Source organism: Kogia breviceps, chromosome 5 (genome assembly GCF_026419965.1).
Source record: "Kogia breviceps isolate mKogBre1 chromosome 5, mKogBre1 haplotype 1, whole genome shotgun sequence".
Taxonomy (NCBI): domain Eukaryota; kingdom Metazoa; phylum Chordata; class Mammalia; order Artiodactyla; family Physeteridae; genus Kogia; species Kogia breviceps.
The window spans coordinates 101,295,143-101,309,768 of record NC_081314.1 but is presented as its reverse complement, the minus strand read 5'-3'; the positions used below and the strand labels follow the sequence as shown (position 1 = coordinate 101,309,768).

At 40.1% G+C, this 14,626-nt stretch overlaps 1 protein-coding gene across 13 annotated transcripts in view; it reads left to right on the top strand.

Moving 5' to 3' along the window:
* NXPE3 (neurexophilin and PC-esterase domain family member 3) overlaps positions 1–14,626 on the top strand; it is a 52,916-nt gene that overhangs the window by 15,102 nt on the left and 23,188 nt on the right. For all 13 annotated transcript variants that reach the window (XM_067034725.1, XM_067034727.1, XM_067034722.1 and 10 more), the window contains one exon: positions 13,182–13,936. In XM_067034725.1, the coding sequence (XP_066890826.1) occupies positions 13,182–13,936 (755 nt within the window). The remainder of the gene's footprint in view (positions 1–13,181; positions 13,937–14,626) is intronic.

The following is a 14,626-nucleotide window of genomic DNA, read 5'->3' as shown; positions in this document are numbered from 1 at the left end:
TTTCCACTCTGATCTTTATTTCTTTCTTTCTGCTAACTTTGGTCTTAGTTTGTTCTTCTTTTTCTACTTCCCTGAGGTGTAAAGTTAGGTTGCATGAGATCTGTTTTCTTAATATATATATTTATTGCTATGAACATCCCTCTCAGAACTGGTTTTGTGGTAGGTTTTCCATAGGTTTTAGTACGTTATTTACAGCTTCATTTGTTTTGAGATATTTAAAAATATTCTCTTTCAACTTATTCTTTGATCTATTGGTTGTTCAGGAATACGTTGTTTAATTTCTACATATTTGTAGATTTTCCAGCTTTCCTCATGTTGTTGACGTCTAGTTTCATACCATTGTGGTCACAAAGGATAGCTGGTATGATTTCATTCTTCTTAAATTTGCTAAGACTTGCTTTGTGGCCTATCATGTGATCTAAAGTGGGGCATGTTCCATGTGCACTTGAGAAGAATATGTATTCTACTGCTGTGATTGAATGTTCTATAAATGTCTTTTAGGTTCATTTGATCTAATATATGGTTCCAATCCAATGCTTCTTTGTTGATTATCTATCTGGGGGAATCCATCCATTGCTGAAACTGGGGTATTGAAACCCCCTACTATTACTATATTGATGTCTATTTTTCCCTTCAGTTTTGTTAGTATTTGCATAATAGATTTAGGTGTTTTGACATTGGGTAGGTATAGATTTATGATTGTTATATTTTCTTGATGTATTTACCCATTTATCACCATATAATGATCTTTATCTCTTGTTACTGGTTTTGGTTTAAAGCCTATTTTGTCTCATATAAGTATAGATAACCCCCTTTCTTTTGGTTTCTATTTGCATGTAATGTCTTTTTCCATCCCTTCATGTTTAGTCTTTCTGTGTCATGAAATCTGAAGTGAATCTATTGTTGGCTGCGTGTAGTTGGGTCTTATTTTTTTATTCATTCAGCCACTCTGCCTTTTGGTGAATTCAATCCACTCACATTTAGAGTATTTATTGATACATAAGGACTTATTAATGCTATCTTATTAATTGCTTTCTATTTGTTTTGCATTTTCATTGCTTCTTTTCCCCTCTGTTTATGCCTTCCTTTTTTTGTAAATTAGTGATTTTCCATGGTGGTATGCTCTATTTTCATTTCTTTCACTTTTGTGAATTTTCTTTATGTTTTTGTTTCGTGGTTACATAAAACATTTCGTAGATAAAGCAGACCATTTTAGGCTGATAACAGCATAACTTCAATTGCACACAAAGCTCCACCTTTTTATTCCCTCCCTTTTATATTTTTGATGTCACAGTTTACCTCTTTTTGTACTGTGTATTTGTTAACAAGTTATAGTAGCTGTAGTTATTTTCTTTAACCTTTATACTATAGTTAAGTGGTTAACACACCATCCTATTACAGAATTAGAGTTTTCTAAATCTGTATCTTTATCGTCACCAGTGTGTTGTATACTTTTGTATGTTTTCCTGTCACTATCATCTTTTTCATTTCAGCTTGAAGAACTCCTTTCAGCATTTCTTGCAAGGCAGGTCTAGTGGTGATGAACTCCCTCAGCTTTTGCCTGTCAAGGAAAGTCTTTATTTTTCCTTCACATCTGAAGGATAACTTTTCTGGGTATTCTTGGCTGGCAGTTTTTTTCTTTCAACACTTTGGCTATGTCATCCACTCTCTCCTGGCCTGTAGGTTTTCTGCTTAGAAATCCACTGAGGGCTGAATGGGCATTCTTTTGTAGATTACAATATTTTTTCCTTTGGCTGCATTTAGGATTCTCTCTTTATGCTTGTTTTTTGACAGTTTCATTATAATGTGTCTTGGAGAAGGTCTTTTTGCATAGAGATAATAGGGTGATCTATTAGCTTCTTGAACTTGGTTGTCCAAGTACATCCCCAGATTTGGAAAGTTCTCAGCTATTATTTCTTTAAATAAACTCTGCCCCGTTTTCCCTCTCTCCTCTCTCTCAAACCCTGATTATTATAATATTTGTACATTTGGTGGCATCGCATAGATCATGTAAGCTTTCTATGCTCTTTTTCATTATTTTTTTTCCTGCGTTCTCTTCTGATTGGTTTATTTCAAAGTTCCTGTCCTTTAGCTCCCTTATTCAGTCTTCCATTTGATCTCCTTTGCTATAGATGCTCTCTATTGCATTTTTTTCATGGAATTTTTCAGCTCCAAAATTTCCATTTGCTTCTTTATGATTTCTATCTCTTTGTACGTTTCTGATTTTGTTCATGTATATTTTGACTTGTTTGTCTATGTTTTATTGTAGCTCATTGAGTTTCCTCAAACAGCTATTTTGAATTCTTTATCTTCTAGGTTGTTAATTCTGTGCCTTTGAGCTTGGTTATTGGAGGATTATTGTTGTCTTTTGGTGATGACATGTTTCCTTGATTCTTTATGTTCCTTGTACATTTGCATTGCTGCTTTCACACTTGAAATAGCAGATACCTCCTCCTGTCTTACTAGTTGCCTTTGGATGGGATAAAATGTTCATTAGTCCTGTTTTATCTGTGTTTTTTTCTGCCCTTGTACGGGTACACTTGCTTCCCATGTCTTGCTTCTTCTTGTGGCACAGTTCTCAACCTTTTCTTACAATCCACCAGGCTAGCTGCTGTTAAGCTTTTGTTTTCCAGAAGGAGGCACTATGGCTGAAGTTTGTGTTTCTCCCTTGTCCGCAGAAACTAATAGTGTTCTGTTTAGCAGAGTCTCACTTACTGCCTCATTTGGGAGCATGCACAGGAGCTGCTGGTTCCAGAGTGTGGGGAGGTGTGGGTTTAGCACTCAGGGCATTGGGAGTGCCTGTGGGCTCTGTGGAAAGATTGTCAGGTGAGGGTCTCCCATGGGCTCATGGGCAGACTCCCTGCTAAAGTCCTGAGCACAGTTAGCAGGAACTGCATCCCTTCAGTGCCCTTTGGTATTCTTCTCTGCCTCTTTCCTGATCCCTTCCCTCCCTTCAGTCATGGAGATCCCATCTCAGTACTTGGGGTGCTGCTGAGTTAAGTGGGTTTCTCTCACAGTGGGGGTAGCTGGGCACTAACTTGCCACTCTCCTTTTCCCTCTTGGAAGAGGGCGCTCCTGGGTTGTTCAGCCCTGGGCTTGTTATGTGTGGGGAGGGGCAGTGCTCGCAAAGTTCCTCGTACTCTCTTAGTCACATCCAAACTTGTATTTTTTTTGTTTCTGGGATTTCCCCTTGGGAAGACTGGATTTCTACAAATTCTTTCTCATCTGTTGGTATCTGCCTGGGTCAGCACGCTCCAGGTTTTCTGTGACTATGGCCAAGAGGAATTGGGACGAGTTCACTGGCTATGCTGTCTTCACTGAGATTTATCAGCCTATTACCAGATACACATGTGGCCGAGACTCCTCCTAGGTCCCTTGGCATGTGGTACTGGATCCCACAATTCCCACAGAGTCACTTTTGTTTTTGGATGGGTGCCTAATTGTTGTTAAAAAGGGGGACAAAAAAGGAGGAATGTCTTATGCCATGTCATGACATTGATGTCAACTCTGCTAGGGAAAAAATTTCAAAGTCATTATTATCCTTTTTAATGAACAAATAATACTGTGTCTTCCTTTAAAATGAAGGAGCCTAATGAAATTCTTCCAATTGAGAGTGTCTGGATGCAAGTGTAATATGAAAGGGAAAAAATACAGAATCTAAGAAGATCATTAAAAATCCTTTTGTATTTTGGAATTATTTTTACCCTGTTTAGCATTACGTTTACCTCGTATAGGATTTTGAAGTGATTTGGTGTAGATGGGGAGCCTGAGGCCTTGTTTAAGTGGTTTATAGCAGGTAATACTAGCTATTGAGGAGAGTGATTTTCAGTTTTGCTTCGCTGTTGTTGTTTTCCCTTGCAATTTAACTTATTGCATAATGTCAGATGCAGTTCCTTGGGTTAGGTACTAAATAGGTCCTGCACCCAATTTCCAATGTGGGTGGGGGGATTTTTCCATACCACCAGGCAATTCTTGGACACCAGCAGGGTGACCTACAGTTCAAATCAATTCTGACACTGTAACTGAGTAGGACCCTATGGGCCCTTCCTGGACAGACCCCCCTCCCCCAGGTCCTCTGCCTGCCTCTCCTTTGTAGAAAAGCTGTAGTTTCTCAGGCCTCCCGAGAGTCACAAAAGCCTGGCCCAAGAATTAATGATTGAAAGGACAATATCGTGACAAAAGTCAGTTGGGCCAGGAGAACTGGTAACAATTGAAACAGTAAATTAACCACATGGCAGTCACAGTATCTATAGTTCCTCCCTGAAATACATAGATAAGAGTATCTGATACACATTCCTGAGTTGTTTTACAGATGCTAAAACCCCCACCAAAATGGAAGAAGTTAACTATTTGATGATCATGAGCACATAGCCCCCAGACCATCTGGAACCTGAAGACTGATAATGTTAACCCCTGTGACACCGCCTTGCTACCACGCTGTCAACCAGTCAGAGAATTGTGCACAAGCTGATCATATACTCTGTGACTCCTCTCCCTCACCTTCCCTTTAAAAATGCTTCCCTGAGGGGCTTCCCTGGTGGCGCAGTGGTTGAGAGTCTGCCTGCCGATGCAGGGGACGCTGGTTCGTGCCCCGGTCCGGGAAGATCCCACATGCCGTGGAGTGGCTGGGCCCGTTAGCCATGGCTGCTGAGCCTGTGCGTCCGGAGCCTGTGCTCCGCAACAGGAGAGGCCACAACAGTGAGAGGCCTGCATACCGCAAAAAAAAAAAAAAAAAAAAAAAAAAAAATGCTTCCCTGAAACCCATTCGGGAGTTGGGGTGTTTCTGAGCACTAGCTGCCCTGGACTCCTAGTTTGGCGCTTTACTATAAATGCTGCACTTTACTTCCCCACAACCTGGTGTCAGTAGATTGGCTTTACTGGGAGCAGGCGAGTGGACCCAAGTTTGGTTTGGTAACAACACTATCTGAAGAAAGCATCAAATCCCACAGGTTAAGGGCTCAGTCCTATAAGACCCCAACTTCAGATGCCAGTCACAAGTCCAGGTTGTCACTTGTGCTTCTGACTGACTATAGATCAGAAGTTCCAATGGTGTCTGCCTTGGCTTCAATTAATTTGCTAGAGCAGCTCACAGAAATCAGAGAAACATTTTACTTACAAGATTACTGGTTTATTATAAACAATTATAACTCAGGAACAGCCAGAAGGAGGAGATGCATAGGGCAAGGTACATGGGAAGGACATAGAGCTTCCATGCTTTGAGTGCACCATTCTCCTTGAATCTCCATGTGTTCACCAACCCGGAAGCTCTCCAAACCCCATCCTTTTGGTTTTTTTTTTTTTTTTGAAAATGTTGGGGGTAGGAATTAATTAATTAATTAATTAATTTTTGCTGTGTTGGGTCTTCATTTCTGTGCGTCGGCTTTCTCTAGTTGTGGCAAGTGGGGGCCACTCTTCATCGCGGTGCGCGGGCCTCTCACTGTCGCGGCCTCTCCCGTTGCGGAGCACAAGCTCCAGACGCGCAGGCTCGGTAGTTGTGGCTCACGGGCCCAGTTGCTCCGTGGCGCCTAGTTGCATCAGGGCTCGAACCCGTGTCCCCTGCATTAGCAGGCAGATTCTCAACCACTGCGCCCACCGGGGAAGCTCCCCTTTTGGGTTTTTATGGAGGCTTTATTCCATAGGTGTTATTGATTCAGCCTCCAGGGGTGGAGGTCCAGGGTGGGACTGAAAGTTCCAACCCTCTAATCATGGTTGGTTCTCCTGACAACCCAACCAGCCCCCATCCTCAGGTGTTTTCCAAAAGCCACCATAGTAACATACACCCTGCTGTGGTGGAAAGGGGCTTGGAACGAAGAACAAGGCACCCATTTCCCCTTTATGACTCTGAAGTGTTTTCAGGAACTGAGGAAATGAAACCAAATATTACAGCAAAAGATGCTCCCACTGCTCTTATAGCTGTCAAGGATTTTGGGAGCTGTGAGCCAGGAACTGTGGATGAAGACCAAATGTATATTTCTTACAAATCACAGTATTGCAGGTACATAGCTATTTTTCCCATCCATGTGTTCATCTGTCCTTCTGTCTATTAAGAAAATAATTAATGAAAAGTATAAAACACTTGAAAGAATAGAGAGTGGTATTAAGTACATAATTGAATTCCCTCCCCAGTCATCACTCTCAATGTTGTTTCTTGGATGTAACTGCTTGTTTTTAATTATTTGCTTAGTTATCACTAATTACACATTACACAGTTATATCTTGTTTTGTCAGCTTTACAGTGTACCTTCTGACCTTTCCACATCAGGCAGTACAGCATGGATGGTTAAGTTAAAACACAGACCAAACTCAGACTGCTTGGGTTCTAGTCCAGGTTTGCTGCTTATAACCTATGTGACCTTGGGCAAATTATCAAGCCATTCATTGCCTCAGTTTCCTTGTCTATCATATGGCATAGTAATAGGACTTATCTCATGGGATAATTTAAACATTGCATTAAAAGATTTATGTAAAGTCTTCAAGAGTGTCCGGCACACTAGGTGCTTAGTAGATATTGGTTGATACTGCTGTTCCTGTTAAGATGATGAAAGATGAGGTCTTCTGCTGACTCACACTTTCTGTTACTCTCTTTCTAAACTTTATAAAATTATTTTTATTTCTGTGCATTAAAATAATGTATTTAGAGCTTTTCTTTCCCTAGTAGCATTAGATAGTACATTTTAACTCCCTCCTGTAAATGAGGAAGAAAATCACTTCTGCATTATTTTACATTTGACTTCTGTTAGCTAGCATATAACTTTTGCATCATCAGGCTTTATAATCTTTAGTTTTATTGCTCTAACTATAATTAAGGCTAACATGTAACCTTAATTATATCAATCTTTATGGATTGATTCATTTTTAAAAAAATTTATTTGTTTAATTTATTTATTTTTGGCTGCATTGGGTCTTCGTTGCTGTGCACGGGCTTTCTCTAGTTGCGGCTAGCGGGGGCTACTCTTTGTTGCGATGCGCGGGCTTCTCATTGCGGTGGCTTCTCTCGTTGTGGAGCACGGCCTCTAGGCGTGAGGGCTTCAGTAGTTGTGGCACGTGGGCTCAGTAGTTGTGACTCACGGGCTCTGGAGCACAGGCTCAGTAGTTGTGGCGCATGGGCTTAGTTGATCCGCGGAATGTGGGATCTTCCCAGACCAGGGATTGAACCTGTGTCCCCTGCATTGGCAGGCAGATTCTCAACCACTGCACCACCAGGGAAGCCCTGGATTGATTCTTATACTTAAAAAAAAACACATTATTATAATCATGTAAATGTTAGTCAATATAGAACATGATCCTTTGAAACCAAATTTATATCTCTTGATGGAGATTTCCCAAACATCAAGGTCAAATGGATCTTTTTTATACACTACCTCAGTTGCTTAATCATGCTGCATTTTAATTTGCTTCATATTTTATTTGTTTATTTTATTTTATTATTTTTTTTGCAGTACACGGGCCTCTCACTGTTGTGGCCTCTCCCGTTGTGGAGCACAGGCTCCAGACGCACAGGCTCCGGACGCACAGGCTCAGCGGCCATGGCTCACGGGCCCAGCCGCTCCGCAGCATGTGGGATCCTCCTGGACCGGGGCACGAACCCGTGTCCCCTGCATTGGCAGGCGGACTCCAAACCACTGCACCACCAGGGAAGCCCTGCTTCATATTTTAATGATGACTTTCTTATACCTCTTCTTTTTTTTTTTTTTTCTGGAGTGCTCATTGCCTTTTTTTTCTGATGAGAGAAAATACCACCTTCTGTAACATGTCTTGAGGATTTTTCCTTCATATGATTTGTTGAATTGAATCCACTTGCTTCTTCTCCTTTTTTTCTTAAAGATGCTTTTGATGTGGACCATTTTTAAAGTCTTTATTGAATTTGCCACCATATTGCTTCTGTTTCATGTTTTGGTTTTTTGGCCGCGAGGCATGTGGGATCCCAGTTCCCCGACCAGGGATCGAACCCTCACCCCCTGCATTGGAAGGCGAAGTCTTAACCACTGCACTGCCAGGGAAGTCCCTCCACTTGCTTCTTGAAGGCATTTTGTTTTTTTTTTCCTCAGAGCCCTCTATCTCCCTATTTCAGTGTTCACTGATTATTGTCTTGACCCGTTGCCCAGCTGTTATTCTGAGTTTGCTTTTCATTGAATTCCTGGGTTGGTTTCACTGTTGCTCATGTCTTTCACTTCCTTGGATTTTTCTTTCCATTTTACTGGGTTAAATCTTCAAATAATGTTTTTCTGAAAGGGCACATGGGAACAAAGCTTACATGTCTGAAACTGTCTTTATTTTGCCCTCATGTATGATTTGTATTTGGATTTAGAATGCTGTATTCAAAATCCTTTTCCCTCAGAACCTTACAACTTTGCTCCACTGTCTTCTAGTGTCCAGTATAGCAAAAGACAAGGCTAATGCCAATCTAATTCTTGTTTTTTTATTGATAACATTGTTCTCCTTTCTGGAAGCTATTAGGACCTTTTCTTTACCTGTGAAATTTTACAAGCTCTAAGGTGAGGTTTTTTTTTTTTTTTTTTTGGTAGAAAACTTTATTGTCAAACAGGCAGATCTGCTCAGTAATAATAAGAGCTTAAACATCTGAAATTTAGAGACAGAGTATAAAATTTTGAGATACAAAATATTAGAAAGCCATTGTGTTGTACAGTATATAGAGCAAAATGCCACAATATAAATAACAATTAATGTCCAAACTAGAAAACACTGAAGTCCTTATAAGGTCGTCTTCTAAGCAGAAATGCCAAAGTGAAGATTAAGGACCAGTTCTAAGAGGGTGTAATACATGGTCTTTGGGAAGCACTGGAGTTCTATTAAGGCACTTTCTTGCATACCTGGGATAAATCCCACTTGGTCATGGTGTATATTTCTTTTTACACATTGTTGGATTTGATTTGTTAATATTTTGTTGATGACTTTACATCTGTGTTTATTAGGGAAATTTGTAGTTTTCTTGTAATGTCATTGTCTAGTTTTGGTATTAGGGTAATGCTGGCTTTATAGAAAGAGTTAGGAAGTATTCCCTCTGCTTCTATATTCTGACAGAGAGTGTAGAGAATTGATACAATTTCTTCCTTAAATATTTGGTAGAATTCATCAATGAATCCCATCTGGACCTGGTGGTGTCCATTTTGAAAGGTCATTAATTATTGATCCAGATTCTTTACTAGAGATTATAGGCCTATTCAGATGATCTGTTTCTTCTTGCATGAGTTTTGGCAGAGTGTATCTTTCAAGGAACTGGTGCATTTCATCTCAGTTATCAAATTTGTGGGTATAGAGTTGTTCGTGGTATTTCTTGATTATCTTTATTTTAAAAATTAATTAATTTATTTACCTATTTATTTTTGGCCGTGTTGCATCTTTGTTGCTGCACACGGGCTTTCTCTAGTTGTGGTGAGCGGGGACTACTCTTTGTTGCAGTGCACGGGCTTTTCATTGCAGTGGCTTCTCTTGTTGCGAAGCATGGGCTGTAGACGTGCAGACTTCAGTAGTTGTGGCTCGCGGGCTCTAGAGCGCAGGGTCAGTAGTTGTGGCACATGGGCTTAGTTGTTCCGCAGCATGTGGGATCTTCCCCAACCAGGGCTTGAACCCATGTCCCCTGCGTTGGCAGGTGGATTTTTAACCACTGCACCACCAGGGAAGTCCCTTGATTATCCTTTTAATGTCTATGGGATCTGTAGTGATGTCTCTTCTTTCATTTCCGATAATGGTAATTTGTGTCCTGTCTGTTTTCCTTAGTTAGCCTTGCTGCAGGCTTATCGATTTTATTGATCTTTTCAAATAACCAGCTTTTGGCCTCATTGTCTTTCCTCTATTGATTTCCTGTTTTCAGTTTCATTGATTTCTGCTCTAATTTCTTTTCTTCTCCTTACTTTGGAGTTGATTTGCTTTTCTTCTTCTAGTTTCCTAAGGTTGGAGTTTAGATGATTGATTTTACATCTTTCCTCTTTTCTAATAATGTGCATTCAGTGCTGTAAATTTCCGTCTAAGACCTACTTTTACAGCATCCTGTAAATTTTGATAAGGTGTGTTTTCATTTTCATTTAACTAAAAAGATTTAAATTTTCTATTCATATTTCTTCTTTGACCCTTGTTTTATTTAGAAGTGTCATTTATTTTATTTTATTATTTATTTATTTGTTTATTTATTTATTGGGCACCCCTTGTGGCTTGTGGGATTTTTTTAGTTACCCGACCAGAGATTGAACCTGGGCCCTCAGCAGTGAGAGCGTGGAGTATTAAGCACTGGACCACCAGGGATTTCCCAGAAGTGTGTTGTTTAATCTCCAGGTATTTTGGGATTTCCTAGCTATCATTCTGTTATTAATTTCTAGTTTAATTCCATTGTAGTCTGAGAGCAGACATTGTATGATTTCTATTCTTTTCAATTTTTTATGGTATGTTTTATGGCCCAGAATATGATCTGTTTTTGTGCATCTTTCATGTGAGTTTGAGAAGAATGTGTATTCTGCTGTTGCTAGGTAAGTAGTTTATAGATGTCCATCATACCTAGTTGATTGGTGGTGCTGTTGAGTTCAACCGTGTCCTCACTGACTTTCTGCTTGCTGGATCCATTCATTTCTGATAGTGGGGTATTGAAATCTTTAACTACAATAGTGAATTTATCTATTTTTTCTTGCAGTTCTATCAGTGTTTGCCTCACATATTTGACTTTCTGCTGTTAGGCACATACATGTTAAAGATTGTTATGTCTTCTTGGAGAATTTACCCTTTTATTATTATATAATATCCTTCTTTATCTCTGATGACTTTCCTTGCTCTGAAGTCTACTCTGTCTGAAGTTAATATAACTATTCCTGCTTTCTTTTGATTAGTGCTAGCCTGGTATATCTTTCATCCACTTACTTTTAATCTATATAAGTCTTTATATTTAAAGTAGGTTTCTTAGAGACAGCATATAATTGAATCTGACAACCTCTTTCTTCTAACTGGTGTCTTTAGTCCATTGGTGTTCAAGGTGATTACTGATATAGTTGGATTAATATCTACCATAGTTGTTACTGTTTTCTATTCATTGTCTTTGTTCTTTGTTCCTACTTTTGTCTTATGCTCTTTTTCTGACTCTTGTGGTTTTAACTGAGCATTTTAAAAAAATATATTTATTTAATTAATTTATTTTTATTTTTGGTTGCATGGGGTCTTAGTTGTGGCATGAGGGATCTTTCGTTGCTGCACACAGGCTCTTCGTGTAGCACGAGGGCAACTCTCTAGTTGTGGCATGCGGGCTTCTCTCTAGTTGTGGCACACGGGCTTCTCTCTAGTTGTGGTGCGCAGGGTCCAGAGCGCATGGGCTCTGTAGTTGTGGCATGCAGGCTCTCTAGTTGAGGTGCTTGGGTTCAGTAGTTGTGGGGCGTGGGCTTAGTTGTCTCGTGGCATGTGGGATCTTAGTTCCCTGACCAGGGATGGAACCTGTATCCCCTGCGTTGGAAGGCAGAATCTTAACCACTGGACCACCAGGGAAATCCCTAATTGAGCATTTTATAGATTACATTTTGTCTCCTTTCTTAGTGTATCAGTTATACTTCTCATTTTACTTTAAGTGGTTGCCCTAGAGTTTTAAGTATGCATTTACAAGCAACTCAAGTCCACTATCAGATAATACCATGCTGCTTCATGGGTAGTGCAGGTATGTTATTAATAACAAAATATTCCTAATTCTTCCCTCCTGTCCCTTGATAATTGCTGTATTTTTTTCCTTTTAGTATGTCTTGTAATTTTTGTTGAAAGCTGGACATGATGTACTGGGTAAAACAAACTCCAATAAATAGGCTTTTAGTGGTGTGGGGGTGAGGTGTAGGGGAGGTGAAACATTTTATAGTCCTATGATCCTCAGTCTTTTAATGAATCTGTGAACTTCAGAATTGTTTCTTAGTCTTACCCCCAACCCTTAAATTGGATAGAATGATTAGAGTGGGCTGGAGTTGGGTATGTCCCTTACCTCAGTTTGGTTAGGCTCTGGTAAAACCTCAGTAGGTTAGGCTCTGGTAAAACCTCAGTAGGTTAAGCTCTGGTAAAATAGTTTTGTCTTGAGGGCAGGCCTTGTTAAGAAGAATGGAATACTCTGGTATTCAGTAGTCCCTCCATCCACTGTCTTGCTTTCTGTGGTGTCATTTACCCATGGTCAACCATGATCTGAAAATATTAAATGGAAAATTCCAGAAATAAACAACTTACCAGTTTGAAATTGTGCATTGTTCTGAGTAGCGTGATGAAATCTTGTGCCATCCTGCTGTTTCCCACCCAGGATCCTCAACCACTGACATCATTGTAGCTCAATCCATGATCACCTGACACAGATGATCCTTCTTCTGACGTGTTGTCAGAAGGTCAGTAGTAGCCTAATGCTACGTCACAATGCCTACAGCATTCACCTCACTTCATCTCATCACATAGGCCTTTTATCCTCTTACATCATCATCATCAGAAGAAGGACAGTACACCAATAAGATATTTTGAGAGAGGGACTTCCCTGGTGGTCCAGTTGCTAAGACCCTGTGCTCCGAATGCAGGGGGCCTGGGTTCAATCCCTGGTTGGGGAGCTAGATCCCACATGCATGCTGCAACGAAGACTTCGCATGCTGCAACTAAGAGTTTGCATGCTGCAACTGAAAGATCCCACACACGGCAATGAGGATCCCGCACACGGCAACAAAGATCCTGCATGCCGCAACTAAGACCCAGTGCTGCCAAATAAATTTTTAAAAAAAGATATTTTGAGAAAGACCTCATTCACATTACTTTTATTCTAGTATATTATTATAATTGTTCTATTTTATTATTATTGTTAATTTCTTACTGTGCCTAATTTATAAATTAAACTTTATCATAGGTATGTATGTATAGGAAAAAGCCGTATATATAGGGTTTGATGTGACCCACAGTTTCAGGCATCCACTGGGGGTCTTGGAAGTATCTCCTGTGGATAAAGGGGGACTAGTGTCCTTCAGAATGATTCATTTTCCCGTTCTCCTTCTGGAAGCACCAAAGGGATTTTTCTCTGATATTTGCTGTGGGAACCTGTAATGGTGAGCTGTGGTTTTTGAAACAATGTCTTCTTAAGTAAGTTTTATTAAAATTTAAGCTGAAGCAACGATTTATTTGTTCACTATAAGGAGATTTATTGTAGCTGTGGTTTCTATTGTTTGTGTCTTTCTCTTCAGTACTTGGACCATGAGACTGCATCAGCCACATTCATCGACAGTGGTGGACAGTTTGTTTTCTCCCAGGTGACAGGAATTAGCCGGAATCCTTACTGTGGCTATGAGCACCAGACTCTGTCCAGCCGGGAGCGCCTGGAGGAGGACTCCTTGTTGGCCGCTTTACAGTGGCAGGTGCCTAATGTGGGCCCAGTCCCCTTTTTGAAGAGCACTGACCCTTCTTCCAGCTACTTTGTCATCTTGAACTCTGCAGCCTTCTTCAAGGTGGGAAGCCAGCTAGAGGTGCTGGTTCATGTACAGGATTTTCAAAGAAAGCCCAAGAAGTATGGTGGAGACTACCTGCAGGCCAGAATCCACTCCCCTAAGCTGCAGGCGGGGGCCGTGGGTAGAGTGGTGGACTACCAGAATGGGTTTTACAAGGTCTTTTTTACTCTGCTCTGGCCAGGCAGAGTTAAAGTGTCCATATCTCTGGTCCACCCCAGTGAAGGGATCAGAGTTCTTCAGAATCTACAGGAAGAGAAACCAGACAGGGTCTATTTCAAGAGCCTCTTCCGTTCAGGAAGAATTTCTGAAACTACAGAGTGTAACGTGTGTCTTCCTGGGAGTCTTCCCCTGTGCAACTTTACGGATCTCTATACCGGAGAACCCTGGTTCTGCTTCAAACCAAAGAAGCTCCCTTGCAGTAGCAGAATTAACCATTTCAAGGGTGGATACCTGAAGGGCCTCCTAACTGCTGCAGAGAATGATTTCTTCCAGAGGTATGTACATGCTCCTTGCTCTAGGGGGTAATTTAAGAGGTCCCTTTCCATTGTCTTTGTCCTACTTAGGAGACTTTCTTGTTTTGGTTATGTGCTTCTTATATCTTTCTGAACTTGGCCCAATTCAGGAGAGGTGGTAAGAAAATAAATATTTATATTTTGTGATTAGTGTGCTTATTTCAGTTCAAATTAATGACCTTAAATTTTTGTTCTTTTACCTTAATATCTTTAACTTCAGAATTGCATAGCATTATCTGTATAAGCAAGATCACTTATTCACAGAACAGATTAAAAAAATCATCCAAGAACAGGGCTGCTAGAGGTCTTATAGTCAGGGTAGTGTTTTAGCTTCATGTCTAATAAACTGAAGAAAGTTTTAAGTGACATATTATTAGTTGTTAAAATCATATAAACATTTATTGATAGGAAAAAGACTATGAATATGGTAACATTGCTGAACTGATTTAATGATAAGCAAGGGAAGCCAGGAATACCACAGCAAACTGTATTTTTGAAGGTTAATAGTTGTTGAAATTATTGCATTCCATATAGTTCTGAAATAAAATAACATTCTTAAGGAATAAAAAGAAAAATAGCATAGAAAGTACAATTATTTGAAAGAATGTAAAACATTTTTTATTTTATTTTATTTTAATTTTAATTTTTTTGTGGTACGCGGGCCTCTCACTG